Genomic DNA, 27254 nt, shown 5'->3' with positions numbered 1-27254 from the left:
TAACGAGAAAATCAACATTATTTATTTCACCGGTCGGTGCTTTTAATATTATGCGGTTTTAAAGTGGACCTGAAATCTTGCACAGGACAGAAGGAAACCAGCTGTGTATCCCAGTCTTTAAGCACAGCAGAGTTCACAGATAGCTTAGAAAGTAGGCATTCAGCACTGTGATTACTGCTGGTGATTTGTACTGGTTGGTTTAGACTGCTGGTTAGTTGAGTTCTGGATAACTTGGACTCTACTGTACTCAACAATTGCCCAAAGAATGGAGAAACAGGATGGGTCACATACCTGCTGTACTTGGCCATAAAGTGATGCCAGCAACCCTTCTCTCTGCTCATCTTGTCCCTTTAAACACGTTAGGACCAAAGATAAAAACGGCTGCTGACTGAGTAGTGACATGCTATCAGTAAAAGAGGTGACAAAAGAAAAAGTATTATTAGAGTCAATATTATTATTATTATTACAGATATACAGTATACTGCACAAACATTTTCTTACAGTTTTGGTAATGCACACTATTATATGTTAAAAACAAGGGAAACCTAGATAGTCAGTCATACAGAACATAGAGCAGGATGTATAGCGCAAAAATAGTCAGGTAAAAATATGACTCATCTCCTCACTACTCAACTAGGTCTTTGTGCCCGATGGTCTTTCTGTTGTATCTTTATTCACCCCATTTTGCTTCTTAAAAAAATAACTTTTTCTCCTAAGCTAAGGGCTCTTTTCCACTATGAAATGCGATTGCGATCGCGTTTCAATTTCCACAATGTGACTGCTATTACTATACTCAGTATAGTAAAGCTCAATCGCATCCAAAACGCGGCAGGACGACGATTGCGTTTTGACCAAAATCGCATCGCAATCGAATTGCACTAATGGAAATTGCTGCTGTAGTTTCCATTAGTTTAATGTACCTTGCGATCAGAATCAAATCGCAGGGTAGTGGAAAAAGGCCCTTACAGTGTTCCCTCTGGATCCCAGCAGAGCAGCGGCAGCCAGGGTAAGTGTCCTTCCAAACTGTCTCCCTCTCCTAAGCCATCACTGCTTTCTCTGGGCCCCAACAGAATAGCAACACACGCTGCCTCTCCAGCACCCGCAAGCTAATGTCAATCCCTGCAGCCCCTAAAGAGCATAACCGCAGTGGAGCGTCCTCTCCAGCTGGTGCCCTCCTTTGTCTCGTGTGCGTGTGTGTTGAAGGGGGGTGTGGATGTCCTATGGAGCAAAAAATACAGTATTGTACCACTGTATCAATAGCTTGAAAACAAAAACAAAAACCTGAGCATTCCAAGGGTGCTTCTTATTGGTACTATTTGCTTCTGTGCTTTTATTTTCTTCTCAGTTTCACTTTCTAATTATGGTACTTCAAACTTTCATTTTAAAAACATATTCCGCATCTGTCCGTTGCTCTCACATAATTATTCAGTAAGAAGTCTTTGGGCTAGACACCCTAACACTGTTACTGAGCGCACCCTTGTGGCTGCAGCTCTGGCACTTTGAGTCCACCAGGAAAAAAGCACAATGTAAATGTTATTTCTCGACTTCTTATCCTCCAGTGTGGCCTACCAAGTTACAGACTGGCGTCACTCCACTGTATGTTGAAATCTGTTGTTTGACTCACACCCACATCTCTTCTTATTCCTCAGCTGCTGCTCCTCTTTGCCAAGCCCTCCCACTGGCTGACAATTAGTCAGAGCATTCATTTCAGACTTAACTATAGCCCACAAAAAGTCTCCACACACACACGTTTTAAAGAGAACACAAGTTACATCAGAAAAAAAAAATTCTATGTTTATATGAATTAAACTTTGGGTGCCATTAACGATCATAAAAAGATGAATTGTACACACAAACATACAGTACTGTTTTCCCTGCAGTAATGAAGGCATTTCATCCATGACACAAATAAGCAGACAAAATGCTGCTCTCGTAACCCCCCCCCCCCCCCCCCCCCCCCCCAAAAAAAAAAAAACGTACAGCTGGGCACAAAGTAGTCAAATAATTTTTTAAAATTTCTTTTAGCATAGGTGAAAATGCTGATTAAGGCCCGGTTCACATTAGCGTTCCCTGTCCGGATCCGCCTGATCGGATCCGGACCGTATACTGTACAAACGGAACGTACGTTCCGCATAGCAATGCAAAGGCTATGCGGACGTTCACATACGTATGTTCCGTACAGTACGGAGCCGGACCGGATCCGGACTCCAGACACTTTTCCAACATGCGCTATTTTTTGGTCCAGCTCATCCGGCCCACGCACCCGGACCGGAGCCTGACTGCACCATCCGGATATAGAAAACCAATGGGAAACGGAAGCACAGAACACACTGGAGACAACACCGGACGTTCTACCCCACTTCCTATGTGTATCATAGCGGCCATTTCAGATGGGGACACATGGGCCCAGCATATCTGGAGTGGAGCAGCAGTGCTGGAGCTGTTTTGGCAGTATGTCGGAGGTGGAGGTGAGGCTTACAGCGGAGGACCTGATTCTACAGGTGCACCAGGTGCACCTTCTGCAGACCCCCAACAAATTTTAAGGTATTTTTTTTCCCCCCCCCACGGATCCGGATGGCAGCCTGAAGCAGTCCTGATGCAAACGGACGGAACTGTACGGTTCCAATCGGGATCAGGTCATGATACGATCCGGATCCGGTCCGTTTGCATGCCAAAACGCAAGTGTGAACGGGGCCTTAGCCATTTTTTTATACCGTAATTTTTGTTGAATGGACTCTGCTCTAAAGGATATGGCTGAAGACACTGAAGATGCTGCATGGAATATGAATTCCAGATTTGATATTAGCTAGAGTATATGCTACAGGTAATGTCAATTGTTTTCTAAGATCACAGCAAATCAAATGTATTATCTGTTTGAATTTAGAATAATAGTCAGCATTCAGTCACCCCTGAGCTTGGTTCCCATTTACAGCTGCAGCAGCCGTGTACAGGGACAGTAATGTCCCCTCAGATGGTCCGTTGTGATCTGGATGGAGCCTGGGGCAGATGAGCTACCGCCATAGGTTATATAGGGAACGCCCTTGCCTGTCTGGGATTATAACAGAGGGCACAGAAAAAAGGTCTGCTTACCACAATGGATCTGTTGCAGACTGACAAGTGTAAACGGCTCCTTTTTATAAAATAGGATCCGATCACTGTAAGATTTGCAATGCGGCAAAACGGACCCCCCTCAAAAAAAAAATTCTATTTAAAGTGGGGACGCAGCCTAATTACTCATTATCCAACCTTTCACACATTTTTCTCTCATCACCTTTTCTGTTTCTGGCGGTCCCGTTCCTTCCGTGAAGAAGATCCCAGGTGTTGTCCCTTTTCCAGCTCTTCCCCAGCTGCCTTAAGCACATGACCTTGAACAGCTGTTGGCAGTTTGGCAATCAGAGGCGCTACCAACCAAGCACCAGACCTCTCTAGAGCGCTAAAAATAGAAAAACAAAAATCACAGATTAGAAAAAATGTAAAAAGTTAACAAGAATGAAGCCAACAAAGGAGGGGGTGAATGGGACACTTGCCTTAATACTGGTTTAGATTTAGCATTGGGGGTTGTGTTGCTAGTTGGAGCACTGCTAGGGGGAGGATTGGCAGCAGGGGCTGCAGAGACTGTTTCTGCAGATTGCTGAAACACTTCAATAGTAGCCTTTGCAATATTTTCCAGTAGAGAATTCATTTCCTGTAAGAAAAAAAAAATGTCAAGAAAGAGGGACAGGAAAAAACGTTATGTCCAACAAGATTCTTGGCACCCTAAAGTTGTACATACTGAAATCATAATAATCTGATTATTGTCTTTAGGTCTAGGTTTTAAGTAAATAACACACTGGCCTAAATTCTGGTAGGGTCATCAAACAAATTACCTCATGTGAGGTAATTTACCTCATGGAGGTAATTCATGAGGTAATTTACCTAAAATAGCTATTCTCATGGAAATTAGGGGGCATTTAAGCACATCATTTACTTATCAGATTAAGACCTGCCTGTACCTGGAGGTAAAGTCAATTTGACAGTTTTTAGTGGAGTTCCTATTGCTGTTTTAGTGTCGTTCTTATTCAGGCTGTGTAATAGAAAAGAATAGTAGAATTAAAACTCCAAATATTTACTGGATTTTTTTTTAAGAAGGGATGCCTTTTCATAGGTTGCTACATAATCAAATACACATTCCCCCCTCAAAAAAAACCAACATCTTCCAAAGACTATCCTACCCAAACCAAACATTTTTTTAATTCAAAATATTTAGTTGCACCACTCTGACACATACAAAATTAAATAAACACTCCAAGCCTATGAGCATTTCAGTGCATGCTTTTCACCCTTTTCTTTTCATAACTAGGGTTATACAGGTGGCAGCCATTACTTCTGAGCTTAGTAGGAGGTTTTAGATCACGGGTGTGTTTGTCATCAGCTACCCTCCCTCACAGGGGCGTTCTTCCCGATGGCCGTTAGCCTCCTGAACTCCCTTAACATTCTACCACCCTCTATCAGCGCTCGACCACCTGCATAGGAGCGGTAGACCTCTGCAGTGTGTTTTTTGAAAGATGAATACTGAGCTATATGTATATCGAATGTTGATTGTATATTGTGTATGTCTATATTTGAGTATGAGGTATTACTGTCATTCTAACGTTTTTCCTGCCTTTCTTTCTATGTACCGCTCCATTGTGCCAAACCCAATTCCGGGCTTGACCCAGTCATGCTTGGCGAAATAAAATGATTCTCATTCTGTCTATGTGAAATCTCAAACAAGCTGAGATCACCTCCCCTGTGACATCATCAGTCTGTGTTTTGTTTTTTATCTCCTCCACCAGTCTGCCGGGTTCTGTCCCAGGAATATGAAAGGAATCTTGGAGCTATCCTGGGAAGTCCGGATTGTCAGGAATATAGCAGCTAGTTATGATGCTGATGATGTTGGGATAATACAGGAGTATATTTCCATTTTTCTCCCTGCTGTATATGTATGTCAGCCAGTCAGGCTTTGAAGGTATTGACAGCTAGCTTCCTGGAGTTCTGTATATACATGTGAATTAACTCTATCATTGTCTGCTGCTAATTAGGGAACACTTAGGAGCAGGGAATGCTAAATGGATTTGCTAGCCTCTGGCAAGGAGATGGCTACTTAGTCAATAGCCAGTCAAATCCTTCCCTTTGATATGCTAGGAAATAATGTCACCCAGGTGTTGTCACCTGTAACCGGGAGTAAGGAAGTCTTTTGTTGTGTGTGCGCTATAATACATTTTTTACATGTGGAAGTAGATCTCTGGGAATCAAATTATGTCTGGGGATGTAATTAAAACTAGTCCCCCCCCCCCCTCCCCGTCCAAACAGGCTTGCAGCCTCAAGGCAAATATTCCAGCATAAAAGGCAGGGGCAGATACCTAAAATCAGTCCACTCCTGACAGTAGCTGAAGCTAAGCGACTCCTGGTCCAAACCAGAACTGTGTCCGTCCACAAAACCCAAGTCCAAGGTTCTTCTATCTTGATCCCTGTTTTATTTGGTAAGCAAATCACCTTGTGTGTATCTTTGTAACCTGTATTTTGTAACTTTTACTGTTTGTTGTAAATCTTTTGTATATATTATTTTCTGCATTGTTCTACCCTTTCCCTGGAATATTAAATCGTTATTTAATAAGTTTGACTTCTGCTGTACTAAACTAACACTCATAGCCTAGAAGAGACTTAAGTGTGTATAAGTCCATGCCTGATTCTATGATTGAGCAACCCTACCGTATAAGATTGTAATTGCATTGTGTGGGGGGCGTTTGTCATACGTTGGGCCTAAAGCGCGCAGCTGACCCAACATACGAAAACGCCAGTGTGAGTAGCTCGACAGCAGAGAGGCTAACAGTATCGTTCGGGACGACTGTTAGTGGTTTTGCTTCACTACAGTGTAAGATTGCAATTGAGCGTGTGTGTGCGTGGCATTCCCGTATTTGGCCTAAAGCGCAAAGCTGACCCGAATACGAAAACGCGGATTGCGCGCTGAGCACTCAACAGCAGAGTGAAAGTGTCTAGCAACAGCTAGTGGTGGCAGTGAGAAGTGGTCTGAGTGGTCAAAGCCTTGTTTTAGCTTGACTAAGGCTGCTTCCCCTCTCGATCTGGTCAAACCCGCAGTCGGGAACCGTATACGCAGGCGTGCCGCGGGCCGGTTCCTGACACGGATCTTTTCAATGATCCGGATGATTTGAATCGGACCATTGAAAAGATCCTGATCTTTGAACCGAATCTTTTGAATAATTTTACTAGGGAAGCAGGAAGCAGGGATGCAGCAGAGTGAGAGGTGCAGGAGAATGGGGTGCTAATGGGGAAGGGAGAGATGCAGCAGGAAGATTGTGCTTGTGCACAGAAGCTGCAGTTCCTGTTTCTTCCAGACATCCACTATGAACCGAATCCTTCATTGTGATGATCCGGATGATTCGACTCACAAAAAAGATCCGGCTCAAAGATCCGAATTGTTCATGATCTGGACAACACTACAGTGCAGTGAATATTAATTAGCCATGTGGCTAGGAACAAAAGCGGACTCTCCCTTACTGAGCATGTGCAAACAGTCTAACGCAGCTAAAACCACCTATAACGCACAGCATGCTGCACTTTCATTGAACGGCCAGCATTTGAACGTATTCATAAATCTTTACATGTCACATTCGAGAACTCATTGACAAGCCTCAAAAATACAAGCAGGCACTGGGGGATGAGCCCAAAATTCTCTTAAGAGAGCAAAATATGGAAGCAGTGCTAACAGTGCCCATAGTTATACTGCCTAGGGCCTGATGTAGAGGGAACACGGAGGAAACAAGAAAATCCAAGTACTCTTACAAATGACTAGGTTTCATTTCTGTTTAACAGCTACTCTACAGCAATATCCTAAGTTTAGTTAAAATGCATCTCTGGTGTACATAAAAAAACCCAGCAGAGGTACCCTAATGCTTCAAAGTTAGTGTCTAAACACGTTGTCCGTTTAATAAGATTCACTGGAACCATGTATCAGCTGACTTCAGGTGCATAGTTCTGCTTCCTTGCAGAATATAGAATCAGATATAGAAAAGGCAGAGGCCTTTTTCTGCATGGTGGCAGAGCTACACACTGGAACCCAGCTGATATGGGGCTCCGGTGAATCTTACTATGCAGACAACATACTGGGGCATTCACCTTGACAATGAAAGGCCAGAATGGCTGACAGGGTAAAGTGTCAAAAGCAGTTGCCATCTTAATATCGCTTTAAAATTCCTAAGCATTGGCAGTGATGAAATGCTTTTATGCAACATACTTTCAATCAATGGATCAAATCGGAGAGTGTGTGTGGTCTGCCGGCACTGAGATATGCAGTCCTTTCACTGGAAACGGGTGGTATCAAACATCCAGACACCACCTTGATTAGAAAAACTGTGTGCTCATGATGCTGATGACAGATGTATAAGACATGGATCATTGAGGAAAAAGAAACCAGTTCCATCAGGCACTGCAGTTGATTTGTATTTATTTAGGATTCAAACGTGATGTGAATCCTACTTGTGCTAAGATGACAGTCAATATTTTTACATCCACAGGTGGATCAGCCTCGGAAGAAGCACCACCGTATGAAACGGCCGTTACCGTTTTTTTGCCCTGAACCCACCACTGCCACCCTCTGATATGATAGGACATCTATCTTGTGTAAAAATATTGACTTTGTCATATTAGCACAAGTTGTTTGCTCATGACTTATGCACCTACCTATGAATACAAGGAATTCACATATTGTGATTCACATCACGTTTGAATCCTAAATAAATACCAATCAACTGCAGTGCCTGATGGAACTTGTTTTTTTTCCTCAATGATCCATACTTTCAAACAATAAGATTGCAATATGAAAATTAGAGGAGTCAAATTAGTGGAATCCTAAACTGAGGGGTCCGAGTTGGAGCATTTTTGAACCGACTCCACAGCTCTGGTTTTATCTTTAAAATTGTAATTTTCAAATCTGGAAACAGTTCAGAGACAGCAATGTATTGCCACAAGTTGGTGACAACTGATATAGCATATCCCATAAAACTGACGCATGTGCTAAATAAAACTCTAAATATGTACCGTATTTTTCGGAATATAAGACGCACTTTTTCTCCCCCAAAAGTGGGGGGAAAAAGTTGGTGCGTCTTATAATCCGAATACTACATTTTTTGACTGGCGCTGTCCTTCCCTCTGTCCCCACTGTTGTCTGCTGTCCCCCTCTGTCCATCATCCCCTCGGGTGTACAGTGTCCCCCCTGTCCTTGGCCCCCTCTGGTGTCACTGTCCATCATCCCCCGTGATGCCTCTGCCCCTTTAAAATAGATCTTGAGACCGCTGCAGATTAACAGCAAGTTTCGGTACACAAACCTAGGAAAGTGGCCACACAGCTTCACATATCCCTCCTGCACTTCGGTATCAATTGCCTCCCCGACCGAGAGCGCTGCAGATGACCGGCAAGTTTTTTCACGGCACGGGAAGGCGACACACAGCTTCAGAACGCAATGTCCAATCAGGCGAGGGGCGCTGCGCGAGACAAGCCAATCACAGCCCTCTCTGCTCCCTGCTTCCTCCCAATCACCAGCCCCGCTGAGAGAGCCCTTGTCCCGCCTTCAGGACTATCGGGAAGGCTGTGATTGGCTGCCTCGCGCAGCGTCCCTCGCCTGATTGGACATTGCGTTCTGAAGCTGTGTGTCGTTCTCTCATGCAGTGAAAAAACTTGCCGGTCATCTGCAGCGATCTCCGTCGGGGAGGCAAATGATACCAAAGTGCAGGAGGGATATGTGAAGCTGTGTGGCCACTTTCCTAGGTTTGTGTACCGAAACTTGTTGTTAATCTGCAGCGGTCTCAAGATCTATTTTTTTAAGGGGCAGAGGCATCACGGGGGATGATGGACAGTGACACCAGAGGGGGCCAAGGACAGGGGGACACTGTACACCAGTGCGGCCAACTTTCTTAGGTTTGTGTATAACCTGCGGTTACCGTAATCTGCAGTGGTGTCAGGATCTATGTTAAAGGGGCAGAGGCGTCAGGGGGGATGATGGACAGCAACACCAGAGGGGGCCAAGGACAGGGGGACAGGACACCAGAGGACATCGGATCCCTGTGAAGAGTCTCATCCTCTGCAGTTTTAATGCTGCTGCTCAAGTTTTGCCCAGAATGCTCCAAGCAATCTGCTGGCGTTTGTGATGAAAATCAGCATCTTTTCAGCGAGGCACCCTCCTGCTAGCACTGTCTTCCCTCTCCAGAGGTACAAGGAAGGCACAAGGGGTACAATAATTGGGGCAGAACACATAGAAGTTGCTCCTGGACCATGGACGCACCAGGTTTACTAAAAGTTTTATTTTCCGTGATTTTTATGCTCTAAACCTGGGTGCGTCTTATAGTCCGGAGCGTCTTATAGTCCGAAAAATACGGTATTTATATTTAAACTGCTGTGGAGAAGTTAAAATGTGTCCTAACTTCTTCCAAGAGAGGGGCTATTCTGTGTTTTAGCTCTTACTTACATTGCTGGATGTCTGTTTAATCATAAGTTGCAGTTCCAGAGCAGACTGCCTCATTGTCCACTGATCCAAACTCTGTAGCGTAAAAAAGGACAATGTCAAAAAATAAGAAAAAGACAAAAAATACACCAATAGTACAGATCATGAATCTTTACATGTCACATTTGAGAACTCATTGACAAGCCTCAAAAATACAAGCAGGCACTGGGGGATGAGCCCAAAATTCTCTTAAGAGAGCAAAATATGGAAGCAGTGCTAACAGAGATAGAAGCTGCTGATTTACTTTCCGATCAGCTCATTAATAAGCAAAGGTGTTGGCCAATAAACAAATTTCATCTACTACTATAAGCTTTCATTTTCTAGATGTTTTTCCATGTTTAGTAAAGCTACGACTCGTCCCTGGAGGATACTGCCCCATCAGGCTTACAGTGTAGGCTGCGGCATGTATTCTTCATGTTGGCATGCTTAAAGAGACTCCGTAACGAAAATTGCATCCTGTTTTTTATCATCCTACAAGTTCCAAAAGATATTCTAATGTGTTCTGGCTAACTGCAGCACTTCATACTATCACAGTCTCTGTAATAAATCAATGTATCTTTCCCCTGTCAGACTTGTCGGCCTGTGTCTGGAAGGCTGCCAAGTTCTTCAGTGTTGTGGTTCTGCTATGAACTCCCCCTTTCAGGACCCTCTCTGCACACTGCCTGTGTGATATTTAGATTAGTGCAGCTTCTCTCTGCTCTCTTATCTTTTACAAGCTGGATAAATCGTCCTCTGAGCTGGCTGGGCTTTCACATACTGAGGAAATTCAGACAAGGGCAAAGCTGTTTGCAGGAAGAAAAGAGCAGCCTGAAACTTCAGTGCATGAGAACTGCAGGGGGAAAGAAACACACAAATGATCTCTTGAGATTCAAAAGGAAGGGTGTATACAGCCTGCTTGTGTATGGATGTATTTTCTATGTGTGGACATACTGAACATCAACCTACTTCCTGTTTTGGTGGCCATTTTGTTTGTTTATAAACAAACTTTTTAAAACTGTTTTTAACCACTTTTAATGCGGCGGGGAGCGGCGAAATTGTGACAGAGGGTAATAGGGGATGTCCCCTAACGCACTGGTATGTTTACTTTTGTGCGATTTTAACAATACAGATTCTCTTTAAAGAAAACCTGAACTGAAAATGAAAAGTCAAAATAAGCATACACAAGTCATACTTAACTCCCATGTAGTCTACTCCTCAGTGTCTTTCTCCTGTCCCGCATCCTGTTTGTTCACTGTGATCAAGGGAATTTTCCGTCCTCCATTTTGAAAATGGCCATTACCCATAACAGCTTTCTGGTCAGCACACAGTTAAACTGTAACATTGCCCACTTGAGCCATAGGGAAGCATGGACATTACCTGGTACATCAGTTTTCCTCTCAGCTATAACTGACAGCAACTGATATTTTACTGACAGCAACTGATATATTTCAGATCTGACAAAATATTGTCAGAACTGGAAGGGATTATTGTCAGAAGAAAATGGTGAGCTTCTGAGAGGAACTGATGGCAAGGTAACTATGTAATGTTCATTTGAAGTTACCTCGTGTTTATTTTACATATTTTTACTCAGTACAGGTTCTCTTTAAATTCAAAGTACAACATTTTTAATGGTTTTCCCCTTGAGACTCACAATCAGAAGAGACCATAGCCTTTTTTGGCTGAAACAATTGCTGTGGTTTGGCCAGCATTCTACACAGCATCCTCTGATATTCAGGGACACTACTTAAACAGTTATATGGAAAGGGAAGAGCAGAAACCAGATTCTGCCTTGTGTGGCTGAGAACAAGGCCATCCGCTGGAAAAGACTCTAACCCTAGTCAATTGCAATTTGCCAAAGATATATTAGGCACAGAAGACAGGAGATGTATGTAAAGACATCATATAGTTGCCTGAGCTCATAACAAATAATCTCTTTGGTTGTCAAGTCTAAATCCTCATACACTCGCTAGAGGGTTCTCTGCCGAGAATCTAGCATGTGTAGGTCTGCCCAGATGCATAGCCGAAGGATCCTCAACAGTGCCAGATCTTCTCAGCTGAGCACAGGCCAAGGCCAATGTTGCCCCGCCCCCACTCTGTTGTGCACCACTTTGTCATCTCTCCACGCCCCCCACATCTTCTTTCCTTCGCAGCCTACAAGCTTATGACACACCTCTACAGAACTTAGCCCCAAACTATCTTCCAAATGACGGGGATTGATTTTTTTCATAATTGCCAGCATACTGTATCTGTCCATATCTTACCAACGGATGAGAATTTAGAAACAGGAACATCAACTACACTAGCTTGGAAACTTGTGTTATAATCTGGTGACTTTATCATACATCAGGAAGGTCCAGGTTTACTTTAAGTTGTGACAACACAAGAACTTCTGCGCACAGCCCTGTTTTGGTTATTTAGACATTTTTCCTATGCCAAGCTAAAAATTCATTTCTATCCATACAATTACCATTAAAGGAAACCTAAAGTAAACCTAATGTGGCCAGTTTAATCTACCTAGGACTTCTTCCAGCTCCCTGTAGTTCTAGTCCCTCACTGTCGTTCCACTCCAATACATTCAGTAGCTGTCCCCCTCTGAAATCTGCATGCACCACCTCGATTGTGCTGCCATGGCCAGGAGAGTACTGTACTTGTGCGGTGTTTAAAAATTGTAAAAATTGCAAATGCTCATGCGCCGATTGCTCCTTGCAACGGGAGGGTGATTTGGGGGGGTGTAAATTTAACGAGTCCAAGTTTTCGGTGCAGGGTGAAGTTGAAACACGGCTCACAGCTGCTGATCTGATCAAAGTGAAATAACAACAGGGGACCTGAAAGCCTACAGGAGGCTGAAATAAGCCCCAGGTAAATTAAACTGGCCATATTAGGTTCACTTTAAGGTGGGTTCATTCTCGTTATACTCACCTGCAAAATATGCTTAATGCGTTGTCTTTGAGGATTGTCTCCTTGCTCTGCATCGCTTAATCTATGTGGGTAACAGATTAGTTGCATAAGGCGTTGGGCCTGAGCACTACTGAGAACTGGATCCTGAAGGTCATTGGAATCCTCACATAATGAACGCACACACCGCTCTCCAACCCATTCCTGTAAACACATGATGCAATGAAGGATTACAGTAATGATTGTATATTGTAATTACAATATTAAGTCTATAGCAATACTACACTACAGAAATTGGAAATTTGCCATCACCAAAGAAATTTCATTTTATACTGGACACACCTTCTACATCAACAGAAAGAATGTACAACCTCCATGTGAATATTGGTAATATCACATCAGTATCTACATCCTCCTGCATCAGGGGAGGAGAGAGAGAGAGAGAGAGAGAGAGAGAGAGAGAGAGAGAGAGAGAGAGAGAGAGAGAGAGAGAGAGAGAGAGAGAGAGAGAGAGAGAGAGAGAGAGAGAGAGAGAGAGAGAGAGAGAGTGTGTGCGTGCGTGCGTGCGTTATATATATATATATATATATATATATATAAATAACTAAAGCCAAGTACATATTTGCAATTCCCTTCACCTGCCAGGGATCAAATCTAAATCGATCCCCTGGGCGACTGATTGTGGCCGAAATCTATACAAACGCATTGATTCTTGCCCAGGGCAGTGTTTATCTGCTCTGAAAGCTGCCATTGCATTTTATTCATGTTTTAATATATAACTACAGCAGCTACCTAGTGAAAATTTCCCATTTGTCTCTGCTTGTCAGCTCAGTACAGTACCATATCAGTTCCATGGCTGGCTGTAACTAATTGCATCATCAGAGGCGGGGTGAAACGTTTGCCTCAGGCGGAAAACTTCTAGGGGCGGCACCCGCCCGTCCGTGGGTGCAGGGGGCGGCCGCCGAGCCGGAGGGGTAGCGAGCAGGACGGGGGTATTAGGCCTAGCGGTGGGGAGGGAGGTCGGACGACCCCCCCCCCCTCGGTCCCTCGATCTGCGCTCCCCTTCGGCTTAAATAGGAAGCAGCCGATGCCCAATAGTAAGAGGCACGGGCGGGGAGGACTCACCTTATCCGCGTTCCAGCGTGCGGTCCACTGACGTCACTTCCTGCATCGCCGTCCACTTAGAATACAGTGGGCGGCGATGCAGGAAGTGACATCAGTGGAGCGCATGCTGGAACGCGGAAAAAGTGAGTGCTCCCCGCCCGTGCCTCTTACTATTGGGCATCCGCTGCTTCCAATTTAAGCTGGGGGGGGGGGGGGGGGGGGGTATGCGGCGGCGGCAATTTTTTTCTAAATTTGCCTCAGGCGGCAAAAAGTCTAGGGCCGGCCCCGAGTGCTGTACTGTATTGTTTGACTTTTGTTCTTGTTTTATAAAATAAAATTCATTTTTCAGGTCGATTTACTGTCAGATCGATTATTTCCAACATGTCCGATTTGCTTTCCGATCGATTTCCGAGCATTTTCCGATTGATTTCTGTTCATTTTAATAGGAAAGCGATCAGAAATCGATCGGAAATCAAAATCTGACATGTTGGGAATAATCGATCTGATAGTAAATGGGCCAGAATATCTCATAGTGTGTACCCAGCATTACACACACACACTAGCTCTCCTGTCCTCAATAAATTAAGATCTTAGTGTTCCCATTCTTTAATGATTCATGATATATTTTAGTAGCATTTATTTTGTGCCATTCTTTAAGAGCAACTAGAGTGAGAGGAATATGGAGGCTGCCATATTGATTTCCTTTTAAACAGTACCAATTTAATGGCAGCCTTGCTGGTCTATTCGGCTGCAGTAGTGTTGGAATAACATCAGAAACAAGCATGCAGCTAATCTGGTCAGATCTGCCAATACTGTCAGAAATACCTGATCTGAATATGCTTGTTCGGGCCATGGCTAAAAGTACTAGAGGTGGAGGATCAGCAAAAAAAAGCTAGGTAAATGGTATTGCTTAAAAGCAAATAAAATATGGCAGCTTCCATAGCCATCTTGTTTAAGTTGTCTTTTACATTTTGACTTAACTAGTGTTATGGAATTAAGCTGAAGTGTTACCTGCTATTAGCTGACAGAAAAGAACTTACCTGCTGACATATGCTGCGCAGAACATATTTTGCATACACATCCAAACTGGCAGTTTCTACGGATACCATTCTACCTCCTGGTCTGTTTGTCATATCCTCCTCTGCATTGTCTTCATTACCCGCTAACATAGGGTATCCAGACCCTTGTAATTCTGCATCACCTAGATAAATCAAGGAATTAATTGTGGTAGAGCATTCCGCAATACCATAACAGTACCATCAGTGTACAAAGAAAGAGGGGTTCATAATGTAGCTTCTATTTGCAAGACATAAGTTAGCCATTACCTTCTTACAATAGAAGCATGAAATGTATTTAAAGCAAAATTCACACCATTACTCCTACTCCCCTCTGCAAGCACTGAAAGTGAATGAACTCTGTATATAGACTACCAATACTCTACATGAGTACTCAATGTGATTGTAATAACTTAATTTTTCACCATGGTAACAGCAGGAGTATTAGGAAGCAATAGCACCATCACTAGAAGGGTTCTAGTGCCATGGAACTACTGGAGGCATGCACACCCCCACAACCAGAGCACTAGTGCTTTGTTGCTGCTCTTCAAAACAGGACAATAAAGACAAAGCAAAAGGTTATATGTGGAACTAAAATATCAGGAAAATGGATTAAGGCTCCTTTCATACTGTATACGTTGCATTGCGCATCATGAAAAATAGTAACACAAACCAACAGTTATGTAATTTGCTCAATGTGTGTATTTTTTTCATCATTTTTCCTGTTAGTTGGTCTTGCCGTCTTTTCTTTATTTACGTTTGTTACTTTGCTGGCAATAATACTGTGCTTTTAATGTTGTCATCTAGGTTTACCACACAGTCCTATTTGTTTTACCAGGCTTACACTGCTAGGCAGCCATGTTTGCCATAACCACGCTGACTTGTGGCTCATCCCACTGATACAACAGAGGGGCGTGATTGGCCCAATGTGTGCGTTGTCACTTGCAGCTGTTCAATCAGCAACAATGCTGGGGAAACCCTGTGGAATCTGCACAAGAAAAAGCATTCCTGACTTTGAAGGCATGCTGGCACTGGCAGCTCGGGCGGCATTAGGAACATGGGATCCAATCGGTATGGGGCTAGAGCTTCTGAAGCGGTAAGCTCTTCCCGATTTATGATTCTGGGAACGGTCTGGTTATTGTACTTTTGATTTTTGAGGAAGAGTGTATAGCCCTTGAAACAGCTGTCAAACTGTACGATTTACATAGTTTGTCTGTGGTAAGGATGGGATAAAGCTGACTCTGGTATATACCGTTGGCTGGTGCCCGGATCCTTTTTGCTATCTATGATTGCAATACTGTAGAGCAGAGCTCCCCAACCCTGTCCTCAAGGCCCACCAACAGTTCATGTTTTGCAGAAAACTACAAACATTCACAGGTGAGGTGATTAGTGTCTCAGCAGAGCAGATTAACTACCTCTGTTGATTTCCACAAAACATGCACTGTTGGTGGGCCTTGAGGATAGGGTTGGGGAACACTGAGGACTTTATGACTGTACTGTGCGTGTGCCCTGGTAAACCACTGATGCATTGCATAATCTCACCAGAATTCGTTGCATCGCACCAGTAACAGCATGCAAATCTGAGAGTTAACAGCATGTGTTTTAGTTTCTGAACATTCGTTTCAATTCAGGGTACTCACCAAGCATAAATACAGCCTTCAGAACAGCAAACAATGCTCCGGGTACAATGCGGTTTTGAGCAGCTGCCAGAAGATGCCGGTCACAGGAGGAACGGATACCAAATGTTGGCCTGCCTAACAGAAAAAATTAAAATAAAACCTACATGCTTATTTATTATCCATGCAAAATGATTTTTGTTTTCAGTGTAGAATGGGACATGCTAACACCAAACTAGGTTGTTGAGTGCCACAAGGATGGGTGTTTGGTCCCAGCCCCCTGCAACAATAGGCTGGATATGTGTCCTCTAATGTGCTCAACAGAAAAAGATTTTGGGATATTCTCAGTTGTTCACAAAGTGCAAACACAGAGTCCTACAGCAGTCCCGGCAGAGCAATAGTGTGGGGTAAGAAAGGAAAGAAGAATGGTGTGTAGCTAACACTGCAAAACCAATGTTGCCTGATAAAGACAGGTAAAGTCAGAGTGCCATTACTACATTAAGGGAATAGAAGTCTCATTCTTTGCAATCAAGATTAAAGCAAAAGGAGGGAATGGTAATTTATTTTTCGAGGTGGGACTCTAAGATTTCCTTGCAACGGAAATTCAGAAGTAGGAAAAGTACAACTTTATTTTTGTGCAGGATGTCAAATAGGCCATCTCAGCTAGCTGCCAAACTACTAAAGTGATAGGTACAAAGACCTTGTGAAAAATGGATTCAGTGGAGCTTTGGCTAAGGGCCCTAAAGGGGATCTTGCTTTTGGGTATAAAAGGGTGACAGCAATTAGGGGATACAGGAGTCATTTCTTGTAGGAATGTCTTGATCAGATAGTGGTTTGCCACCATTAGCTGAAACAGGATGGACAGTGCAACACAGTTCTTTCAGAATGCTGACTGACCAGAAAAGTTAATATCCTGGTAGTCTGCAGTATTTATGGATCTCTATTCACACTGGTGGAAAAAATAAAAACAGTGATGCTTATAAACCTTTAAGTATAACACTTTCTGCTTTCTCAAAGCCCCAATACACCTTCCTTGCTTTTTCATTGCAGTCATTGCTCATGAAATTTTCATATCTAACTCATTATTCCAGAGAAATTGCCTAAGGAATAAAATCAGTTGTATGACTAATGATCAATTCACAAAACCTGGCAAATTCCAAGAGAGTGGGTGTTCCCCAAGCGGAGAAGTTTTCACTGCAGAGCACAGTCACTTTCACCCACCTCCTCCACCCAGCTGGTGAGCAATTGACTCCAGATTATTATTATGAGATGCAGTGCTGACCAGAAAGAGTTCATCTCTTGCAAGCAGTGGGAGGAGGTGGAAGGGGTCAGGTGTTCTATACTGACAAGAAACAAATAGTTGGTGTCCCCTCCCACCCCTTCCCTATCTCATGTGTATGATGGTATAGCTTTCTGTTCTTTTAGCTTGCATGGTCTTCTCAACAGGAAATAGGACTAAAGTAGATACCAATGTGAACTGCTAGCCCTGGGAATAAATCTAAAGGCTGGTACACACGATGCAATTTTTTCATCAGCACACAATGCAATTTTTTCATCAGAATGACAGACATGGCCGATCCACTGCTGATCGAAAATGGGATAATTTTTGTGCAGTACTCATATGAAAAGCAATCCCGTTTTTGATCAGGATCAGATCGGAAATGGGAGAGTTTATCGATCTGACAGGAAAACAGCATTGTGTGTACCAGGCCTTAAAAAGAACCTGAGGTGGGGTTCTGACATTGCAATCCACATACAGAGGCTGGGTCTGCTTATACTGCCCAGGCTCTGCTACTATTTCAATCCCCCCTAAGTCCCCCCCCCCCCCCCCCTGCGCTCTGCAATCACCCATAAATCACAGCCGCGCTGCCGACACGCAGCGTGTCATAGTGGGCTGTGTTTATCTCTTTACTGTCAGTCTGCCACTCCCCCCGCCTCCTGCATAGCTCCGGTCCCCACCCGCGTCCCTTCCCTCCCCGCTGATTGGAGGGAAGGGACGCGGACCGGGGCTATGCAGGAGGCGGGGGGAGCGCCGAGATTGACAGTAAACAAGTGCGACTGTGATTTATGGGTGATTGCAGATTGCAGGGCAAACTTAGGGGGGATTGGGATAGCAACAGCCTCTGTATGTGGATTGCTGCTCATCATGTATTTAACAAGTGATCTTTTTCTAGCATCAGTTAGGGCCCGTTTCCACTAGGAGCGGTGCGATGTGGCTACATAGCCGCATTGCACCGCGGGTGTCCTGAAACACATGCCGGCAATGGAACAGTTTCCACTGCGTGCATGTTGTGCGGAGCGGTGCGATCCGAGAATCTGCAGCATGCTGCAGATTCTCGCACGGCTGCATCCGCCCGCAGCCGTGTCCCATCTCCTCCAATACACTTCCGCATCGGAAGATGCGGAAGTGATGCGGCCGGCGGCGGAACTGATGTGATGCGGCTAGGTAGCTGCATTTGCATCACTTAGTAGTAAACAGGCCCTAAGGCCCCTTTTTACAATCAGTTGCTCTCAGTTGTAACTGAAAGAAAACTGATTTTCAAAGTAATGCCCATGTTTCCCTATGGCTCAGTTCCCACTATACGCGTTTTAACAAAGATTTTTCACAATGTACTGCTATGGGAAAAACACGTACCAACACATGCCAAAGCATTAAGTGTAAAATGGCCCCAAGTCAAGATGCTTATATACAGACATAATTAAGCCCTGTGGCTGTTTACACAGGTGTAGAAACTGGTGCTTTAAAAAATGAAATGTACACTTAGAAGTAAAAAAACAAAACACAGTGGCCCTCCTAGAGCTAATAAAGCTCCTTTCACATGCTCGACTGCCATGGTCCAAAACAAATGCTTAAAAAAATGAAACCAACAACTGTGAAAGACAGCAATTATCATGCAAGTAGACCAACGCGCCCTGGCGATAATTGGGGTTAGTCGTTTGCATCTAGAGATAAACCATTGCTCCGTTCCAACAACCCACATGTGGTTGGTTATGCACTTTCGGGCCACAGTCTAGCGTGTCTGCTATGGATCCGAATTATAGACCGTTGTTGTGCGGTTGTTAAATTCCAACATGCAGATGTCGTTGGTTTGTCGCAAGCCATCGGGGATGCGCGTTTTACAACAGCGATCAAATGTGTGTATGGATCTTAAAGGAAACAAACCCGAGGTGAGAGGGATATGGAGGCTGCTATATTTTTTCCTTGTAAACAATGCCAGTTGCCTGGCAGCCCTGTTGATCTTCTGGCATAAGTAGTGTCTGAGGCAAAACCCTGGAGAGAGCATATGGTTAATCCAGTAAAACCTGAGTCAGTGTACCTGATTTGCAGCATGCTTGTTCAGGGACTATGACTAAAAGTATTAGACACAGGATCAGGAGGCCTGCCAGGCAACTGGTATTGTTTTAAAGGAAACAAATAGGACAACCTCCATATTATTCTCACCTTGGGTTCCCTTTAAGCTTAAACTGGATCCCAGTGCCTTTGGCTGGGTGATATAGCCTGGGGTTGGATCTGTTCCTACTTATTGTTTGACTTCCTCAAAGCAGGGGTATACCTCACTGGTTACACTGTGTCCCCATTAAGTGAATAAGAAAAAGATTTATAACCATTGCAGAAATAAAGCATGAGCAGCACATGAAAAGCACGGTAAGATTTTATCCTTTTATTTTTAGAAACGCAAGCTTGTTCTATATAGCTTCACACTTACTGCCATCAGGTTCATATGGGTTCAGCTGCGGAGTCTTGAAGAGATGCAGCAAAATGCGACATGTGAGGCGCGCTCCTGACTCAGAGTCTTGTTCACTACATGCTGCAAGAGAATCGACATCACACAGGAGGAGTTTAGAGCATAGACGTCTCACAAAAATTAAACTGAAAATGAATAAATGAAAAGTTACACAAATAATAGTAAAACTAGCAGATGATCTGTACTCTTGTAGCCAAACACACAAAAAAGTGTTTATAAAACATCAAATGCCAATCTGTTGCTTTTATCACTTCCTACACAATGCACAACACTAGAAAGCTTTGCTTAACTCAGAATGTAACATGCACTGGTGATGCCAACTCAGTGTAAAGGACAAATACAGTTACTAATGTTACTGTGACGTGCGTAGCAGAGCAATTGCATGTTATTTCAGAGAAGACAAGAATCGCAAATCATTCATAAGGAACTACAGCAAAAGGTTTATTTTTCTCTTTCAGAATAGCCTGTGGAAGACTTACACCATTTGCCAAGTTTTTACAGCTTAGTCCCACTGGGGTAAATTTTCCTTCATTCCATGTTCTAGTGACACCCAAGGCATAGCTCAGAGCTAGATTTCATGTTTCCCCTCCGGAGTGCATTCTCCAAACATCTGCTTTAAGTTTACACTAGGGACTGGTGACAATGTTCCTGCCTCCCGTGTTGAAAGTAGGGACATTTATCAAGCAAGGCAGCAAGAAACGTATCTAATGAAAACCAAGCTTCTGCTTACGTATCATAAGATTGTCCTTGTGTTTATTACTGTTGCTTTGTGAGCCTCGCTTCTGTACAACATCTGTGACCGATAGGGGACAAATATGAAAACAGTCACAGATGTGAAAAAAGGTATGGTCTGGGGAGGATTTATTTGAATATATGAATTTATGAATGAATGTGCCCCAGTATATTGAAATAGTTCTCTTTGGTGTGCATTAAAGTAAATATCTCTGTATATGCAGGAACAGCAGCAGAGTAGTCCAGAGAGGGGAAGCAGGGAGTGCATAAAAATGGCTTAAAGGACACCCGAGGCGAAAATAAACTAATGAAATAAACGATTGTATCTCTCTTCCTTCTGCTAACAATGCCTTTTTCAGATATTCCACAGTTTTATTTATTTTCAAAACGGATCCCCTGGAACGGCCACGGATCAGTTTTTGTTTTGGTTTTTATTGAATGAAGACAGACGCTATTTTTACCAGGGCTGTGGAGTCGGTCCAAAACTCCACCGACTCCAACTCCTCAGTTTAGGATTCCACCGACTCCTCTAATTTGCATATTACAATTTTGTTGATTAAAAGTATGTAACATGAAATTCGTCTCTTAACTGCCAACGCTTAGGAATTTTACAAGACAACTGAAGTGAGAAGGATATGTAGACTACTATATTTATTCCCTTTAGACTAAAACTAGTCCTTGGTAAGAATACTTGTAAAAGGTACAAACCGGAACAAAGAACATCTATCAGGCCCTAGGCAATGTAAGTGTGGGTACATGTAAGAATGATGTGCAGGTACTCTGCAGGGGAATGAGGAGATTGTAAACAGACAACACCTCTGTGTTCAATGTGCACAGCATTCTCAGTGGATTCCCTGCAGCTCTGTGGAGAGTGCATATGTAGAGTATTGTACTACTGTGTAACAAAGTAAACCTGAGACAGATGAAATTAAAAGTTTTATACATACCTGGGACTTCCTCCAGCCCCCTTCAGGATAATCAGTCCCTCGTTGTCCTCCTCCACCACCTGGATCTTCTGCTATGAGTCCAGGTACTTGAGCCAGTCGGGCGTAGTGCGCATGCACACACTCCGCAGCCAGGAGCATACTACACCTGTGCAGCACTATTGCGCAGGTGTAGAATGTTCCTGGCTGTGGAAGCGGCATGCGGCCGGACAGCGCTGACTGGCTGAATTACCAGGACTCATAGCAGAAGATCCGGGTGGTGGAGGACAGCGAGGGACTGATTAGCCTGAAGGGGGCTGGAGGAAGCCCCAGGTATGTATAAAACTTTACTTTTCATCCATCTCAGGTACCCTTTAATTTGTAGTCACCAAACCAAATTTTAACAACATATCAAATTATTTGATTTCATCAGCAAAGGGAGTGCATACATTTGCATAAATCAGCATCAGTGCAGAATTATTTCCATCTCATTGACCATCTCTATTAGTGACACAGCTACACATCAGGCTTTATTCTTACAGCATAGATGTTATTTAGTATATATAAGAGATTCCTGTGTACACATCATATATACAGTCACAATCAGATATGTATATCTGACCTTTAAAATACGGGGACTGCTTTATTGAAGCAGCACAAGTAACTAATTTTGATTGGTTTATTTCATTTTTGTGGACTAAGCACAGCTATTACTGTATATATACTGTATATACACATTATTTTTAATGACTATTATCTGAGAAATAGAACATTTTATCATATTTTCTATTTTAATTACAGTTACAAATTCATTAGGAGTCGGAGTCGGTGCCTTTTTTCCCCGACTCCGACTCCAGGCACCCAAAATTGCCTGACTCCGACTCCAGGCACCCAAAATTGCCTGACTCCGACTCCAGGCACCCAAAATTGCCTGACTCCGACTCCAGGCACCCAAAATTGCCTGACTCCGACTCCACGACTCCGACTCCACAGCCCTGATTTTTACCATTGGTATCCGTGGCTCCGGTTTTGGTTCGGGCCAAAAACCGGAGCCACAGATACGCTTTTAGAACAAGTGTGAATCTACTCTAACGTAATTAATAAAATATTAACTATTAATTTATAAATTAGTCAGTCTGTGTTCTCCCATTGTAAGATCTTTCCTTACCCTAATTTACATTCTGAAATTTATCACTGATGGCAACATCCTCACTCCTGCCAGGTGATGTTTGCGTAATGTTCATTCCTAATGCTGGGATTACACGATACGTTTTTTATAAGAATCGTTCCGATAGATGACTTCGATGATAAAATTCCGACATGTCTGATGTTCCGCTCGATTCGTTTCTGCTCGATTTCTTATAGAAGTCAATGGAAAAAAATATAAGAAAAACGAGTGGAAGATAAGAGAATCGAGCAGAGAATCGAATGGCTAATAGATCGCGCGCCGAATCTAATGCAAAAAACATATCATGTAATCCCAGCATAATGCTTGGAATACACCATGAGATTTTTTGGCAGATAGCTGGTTCGATAGATAATTTCCAACATGTCTGATCTGATTTTCAATAGTTTTTCTGATCGATTTCTCATAGAAGTGAATGGAAATCGATCAGAAAAACGATCGGAAAATCAATCACACAATTGATCGGACAGTAAATCTGCTGAAAAATCTCATTGTGTATTCCCAGCATAAGAGTTCTATGCACAGAGTGAGATACTGTTTGCTTGGCAGTTGAAAACAGCTACTATATCCCACAATGCAATGAGGTCCACAAACAAAACTGCCATGGCCCTGGTATCACACTGTGGGAGGAGTTTCACCACAATATGAGCCATACACCAACAGAAAAAAGGTCCGCACCAATTCACCACGAATCCTCTTTATTGTTAGGACATATCCTGTATTAAAACATGGAATCTCAAACTAGTTTGAGATTCCATGTTTTAATACAGGATATGTCCTAACAATAAAGAGGATTCGTGGTGAATTGGTGCGGACCTTTTTTCTGTTGGAGTGTTCCTGAGGTTTTGCTAACCCGGTCCAGCACAATTATCCACCGGTGGGGTCGAGCGGTGGTTCCTTCACTCATACAATATGAGCCATACAGATGCCTCTGATGATTATTCAAGTAAAGGTAAAGATTTCATGTGGGAAAAGCCACTGATTGGGATAAAGTTCAATCCTGGGTTAAATGTCCTCTTAATGATATACCCTGAAGCTGGGAGAGAATATCAACTCAAACTCACCTCAGTAGAGGTCAGCCTCTGGATAATCCAAAAGGCTTCCCGGATCATCTTGGCGTCTGCCGTTCCAGCACCAGCTCCCTCCGAACTTGTTACACGAGTTTGTTGAATATGTTCTTGTGGCCGTGCTTCTGTCCACGTATGAGCACGTCCATACTGCACCTGCGAGAGTACGATCTGCACATGCCCAGTAGCAAAAAGACACTAGTGCCCTCCTCTTGTTTCCCCCATTCCCTTTAGATAGTAATCTCGCAAGGGAAGGGCTCTCTCCCCCTTTTGTGTCTTGGAAATCATTACAATTTATTCATCATGTTACTTTTATCACTGTCATTACCAAGTCTATATTTTGTATCACTCTATAGCCCCATCTACACGATACGATTCTTTGTGTGATTCGATTACGATTCTATTTACGATCCGATTAAATTCGACATGTCCGATCGGGATTCGATTAAATTCAATTTGCCATTGTTTTGCAATGGCAAATCGAATTGAATCAGATCGAATCCCGATCGGACATGTCGGATTTAATCGGATTGTAAATAGAATCGCACAAAGAATCGTATCGTGTAGATTGGGCTTTTGTATTTTGTCACTAATTATGTATCTTGTATATTGGTATACACCATTGTCTGTATTATTATGTACCCCATGTTTGTTTCTTACTTTGTACAGCGCCACGGAATATGTTGGCGCTTTATACATCAATAATAATAATAATAATAATAATAATAGTGCCCGGACTGTACTCGCATACATGGACAGGAGCACAGTCACAAAGAGGTTAAGGGTCTCAAGCAGCAACAGTGGGCACCAGGAGGGTCCAGGAAGCCTCTAGAATGCCCACTAGCTTCCCTCTACGGAGGTAAGTATCTAATTAAAAATGTTTTCTTTTTACAGGTTTGCTTTAAAGTATATCAAACTTCTGATGTTCTGCTACTGTACTCCTATAGCCAATCCATTTTTCCATATATAGACAACACTTCAACATGGCCTCCTGAACCTGACAACATTTCTAACAGTCATTATGATTGCACACAACTGGAGATCTGTCTACTACTACAATGAAATTGGGGCTCCACGTATCACATTGAAAATGGCCCTGGTGCTATAAAACTGATATATTAAAGTAAACCAGATGCGACCCCCCGAAAAAAATAAGATACTTACTAATGGAGAGGAGAAACTCTGGATAACATAGATAGAGCCTTCCCAATATTATATCAGCTGATCAAACTGATCACATGCTTCTCCGTGAATTCTCCTAAGCATTGTAAAACCCTACTCATTCAGATCCAGAGGCTCTTGAGTTAAGTATGTGTTTTATTAGTATTTAAACAGCTCTTTGGATGTAATACAGCTCAAGCTGCCCAAGTTATGCAAAGCAGATAAGGAGATCAGTGATGCTGCATGCTGCAATGTAGCAAAGCTCCAATAGCCAGATCCAATATTCTTGTAATCTATATAACATTCAAATTAGCTATGATTTTAGTAAGATGCTGTAAGACTGCTATTTTGAAATAAATCTTTACAATTGGATTTACTATAGTACTGGTCAAGTACTGATGGTGTATCCTAAAAAAAAGAAAAACATAGGTTTCCATTGTTTTGATTCTTCTCTCGCCTGTAAAAAAAAGAGGAATCTTTAAGGCTCCTGTTGAGGATCTTTGCAGAAAGTCTTGATTGTAGTATGCAGTATGGCCACGCTCGTACACGGTGGGGAGTATGGCCACAAGAACATATCATCAAGGGGTCTGTGCACAGCAACTGTGGGGTTGAAAGAGGAGATGGAAAGCCTTTGGACTAGCCACCTACATTTTTTTGGGACTGCCTAGAGTTCGCTTTATAGGTCTGACACTAAGAAGGCATAGGCGGGGCCAGGAGGTGTCAATATTCTTAATTACCCTCACTGACTAAGGCCCGGTGCACACCAAAAACCGCTAGCAGATCCGCAAAATGCTAGCAGATTTTGAAACGCTTTTTCTTATTTTTCTGTAGCGTTTCAGCTAGCATTTTGCGGTTTTGTTAAACGTTTTTGGTGTAGTAGATTTCATATATTGTTACAGTAAAGCTGTTACTGAACAGCTACTGTAACAAAAAACGCCTGGCAAACCGCTCTGAAGTGCCGTTTTTCAGAGCGGTTTGCGTTTTTCCTATACTTAACATTGGAGGCAGAAACGCCTCCACAATCCAAAATCTGCAGCAGCCGGGAGTATGCGTTTCTGCAAAACGCCTCCCGCTCTGGTGTGCACCAGCCCATTGAAATACATTACCCTAGCGGATCCGCACCCGCAAGCGGATCGCAAACTGCAGCCGAACCGCTCTGGTGTGCACTAGGCCGGTGTCTAGATTTCATTTCAAATACACGATTAGCCTCTAGAAGTTCTGTTTGTGCAGATACTAAATATGACATGTCTGCTATGCTACATTCCTGACAAACTATTATATGAAATTCTTGCTATACAAGGTTGAATGCGCTCATAGTATGTTTGTAATCAGAACTTCAGTGGAATCCACCTGGACCGTGTATTTAGAAACCTTACCATACTGAAGTAATGACAGATCAGTGTTCTCCCCAGGACCTATTAAGTGGGCGGGCCGCCCGGCTGTTTTGAAACCCCGCCCGGGTGCTCCAAGGCCCGCCCGCATCACATGCTCATGTGCGCTGCCGTCTGCTCGCATAGAGCGGGTCTTCCTCTGAATTGCAATCCCTAGTTCCGGCTGCGCTGCCCTCCTGGCGCATGTAGAGATGTCATATCTTAAGAGCAGCGGCAGCCTCCTTGATGTAGTAGCGCTTGTGCACAGCACCCTGTCCTGCCGCTCTGCTGGAACACTGTGACCCACCTCTTCAGCCCGCTGATGCCCGGCTTCTGATCGCAGTACGGCATCACGCTGATTATCTTCACAGCCATGATCGGCTGCGAGGAGTATACACGTGCACTCTCTCCTTTCCCTGTATGTGTTTGTCAGCATGCACACAGCTTATGCTGGTGTATGCGCGTGGTGCACATGGACACATAACGTTAGCTCCCTTGGGCGATTGGTAAGATGCACTGTCTGTCCCCGGAGAGGACGTCAGGATGTGTGCTCCTAATCCATTGATAGGTTTGATGCAATGAATGTGTTTGCATGTCTGCACTATGCATGTTACAGGGCCAGAGTTAGGACACCTATGTTTACCTGGGTACTTCTGCGCAGTATAGGTGACTAAGCATAAGAATGCATTCTTCTGTGAACTAAAACCCCGGCTTTTAACTTAGCTGTAGGGATAACAGTTGTGCCTGGATGAGTGAATCTGTGAATGCATTTGTTTGAACATTTGCATGCGAGAGTGCGAAGGGTTAATTGATTTTTGCAATCTCAAAAAGTTGGGAGGTATGGTTGAGGGGAGGAAGCGGTGTTAAAGTGCAAGCATACTGGAT

General features: G+C 43.4%; 1 protein-coding gene across 3 annotated transcripts in view; it reads right to left on the bottom strand.

Annotated features, from left to right (window-relative positions):
- Positions 1–27254, bottom strand: part of MED12 (mediator complex subunit 12) — a 118279-nt gene that overhangs the window by 24583 nt on the left and 66442 nt on the right. For all 3 annotated transcript variants that reach the window (XM_068247605.1, XM_068247603.1, XM_068247604.1), the window contains exons 24-31: positions 19892–19993; positions 16209–16322; positions 14554–14714; positions 12434–12613; positions 9500–9571; positions 3528–3685; positions 3272–3433; positions 292–403 (exon numbers count right to left, since the gene is read on the bottom strand). In XM_068247605.1, the coding sequence (XP_068103706.1) occupies positions 292–403; positions 3272–3433; positions 3528–3685; positions 9500–9571; positions 12434–12613; positions 14554–14714; positions 16209–16322; positions 19892–19993 (1061 nt within the window). The remainder of the gene's footprint in view (positions 1–291; positions 404–3271; positions 3434–3527; positions 3686–9499; positions 9572–12433; positions 12614–14553; positions 14715–16208; positions 16323–19891; positions 19994–27254) is intronic.

Source organism: Hyperolius riggenbachi, chromosome 8, assembly GCF_040937935.1.
Source record: "Hyperolius riggenbachi isolate aHypRig1 chromosome 8, aHypRig1.pri, whole genome shotgun sequence".
Lineage (NCBI taxonomy): Eukaryota > Metazoa > Chordata > Amphibia > Anura > Hyperoliidae > Hyperolius > Hyperolius riggenbachi.
The sequence above is the reverse complement of the archived record's forward strand: the minus strand, read 5'-3'. Positions and strand labels throughout refer to the sequence as shown.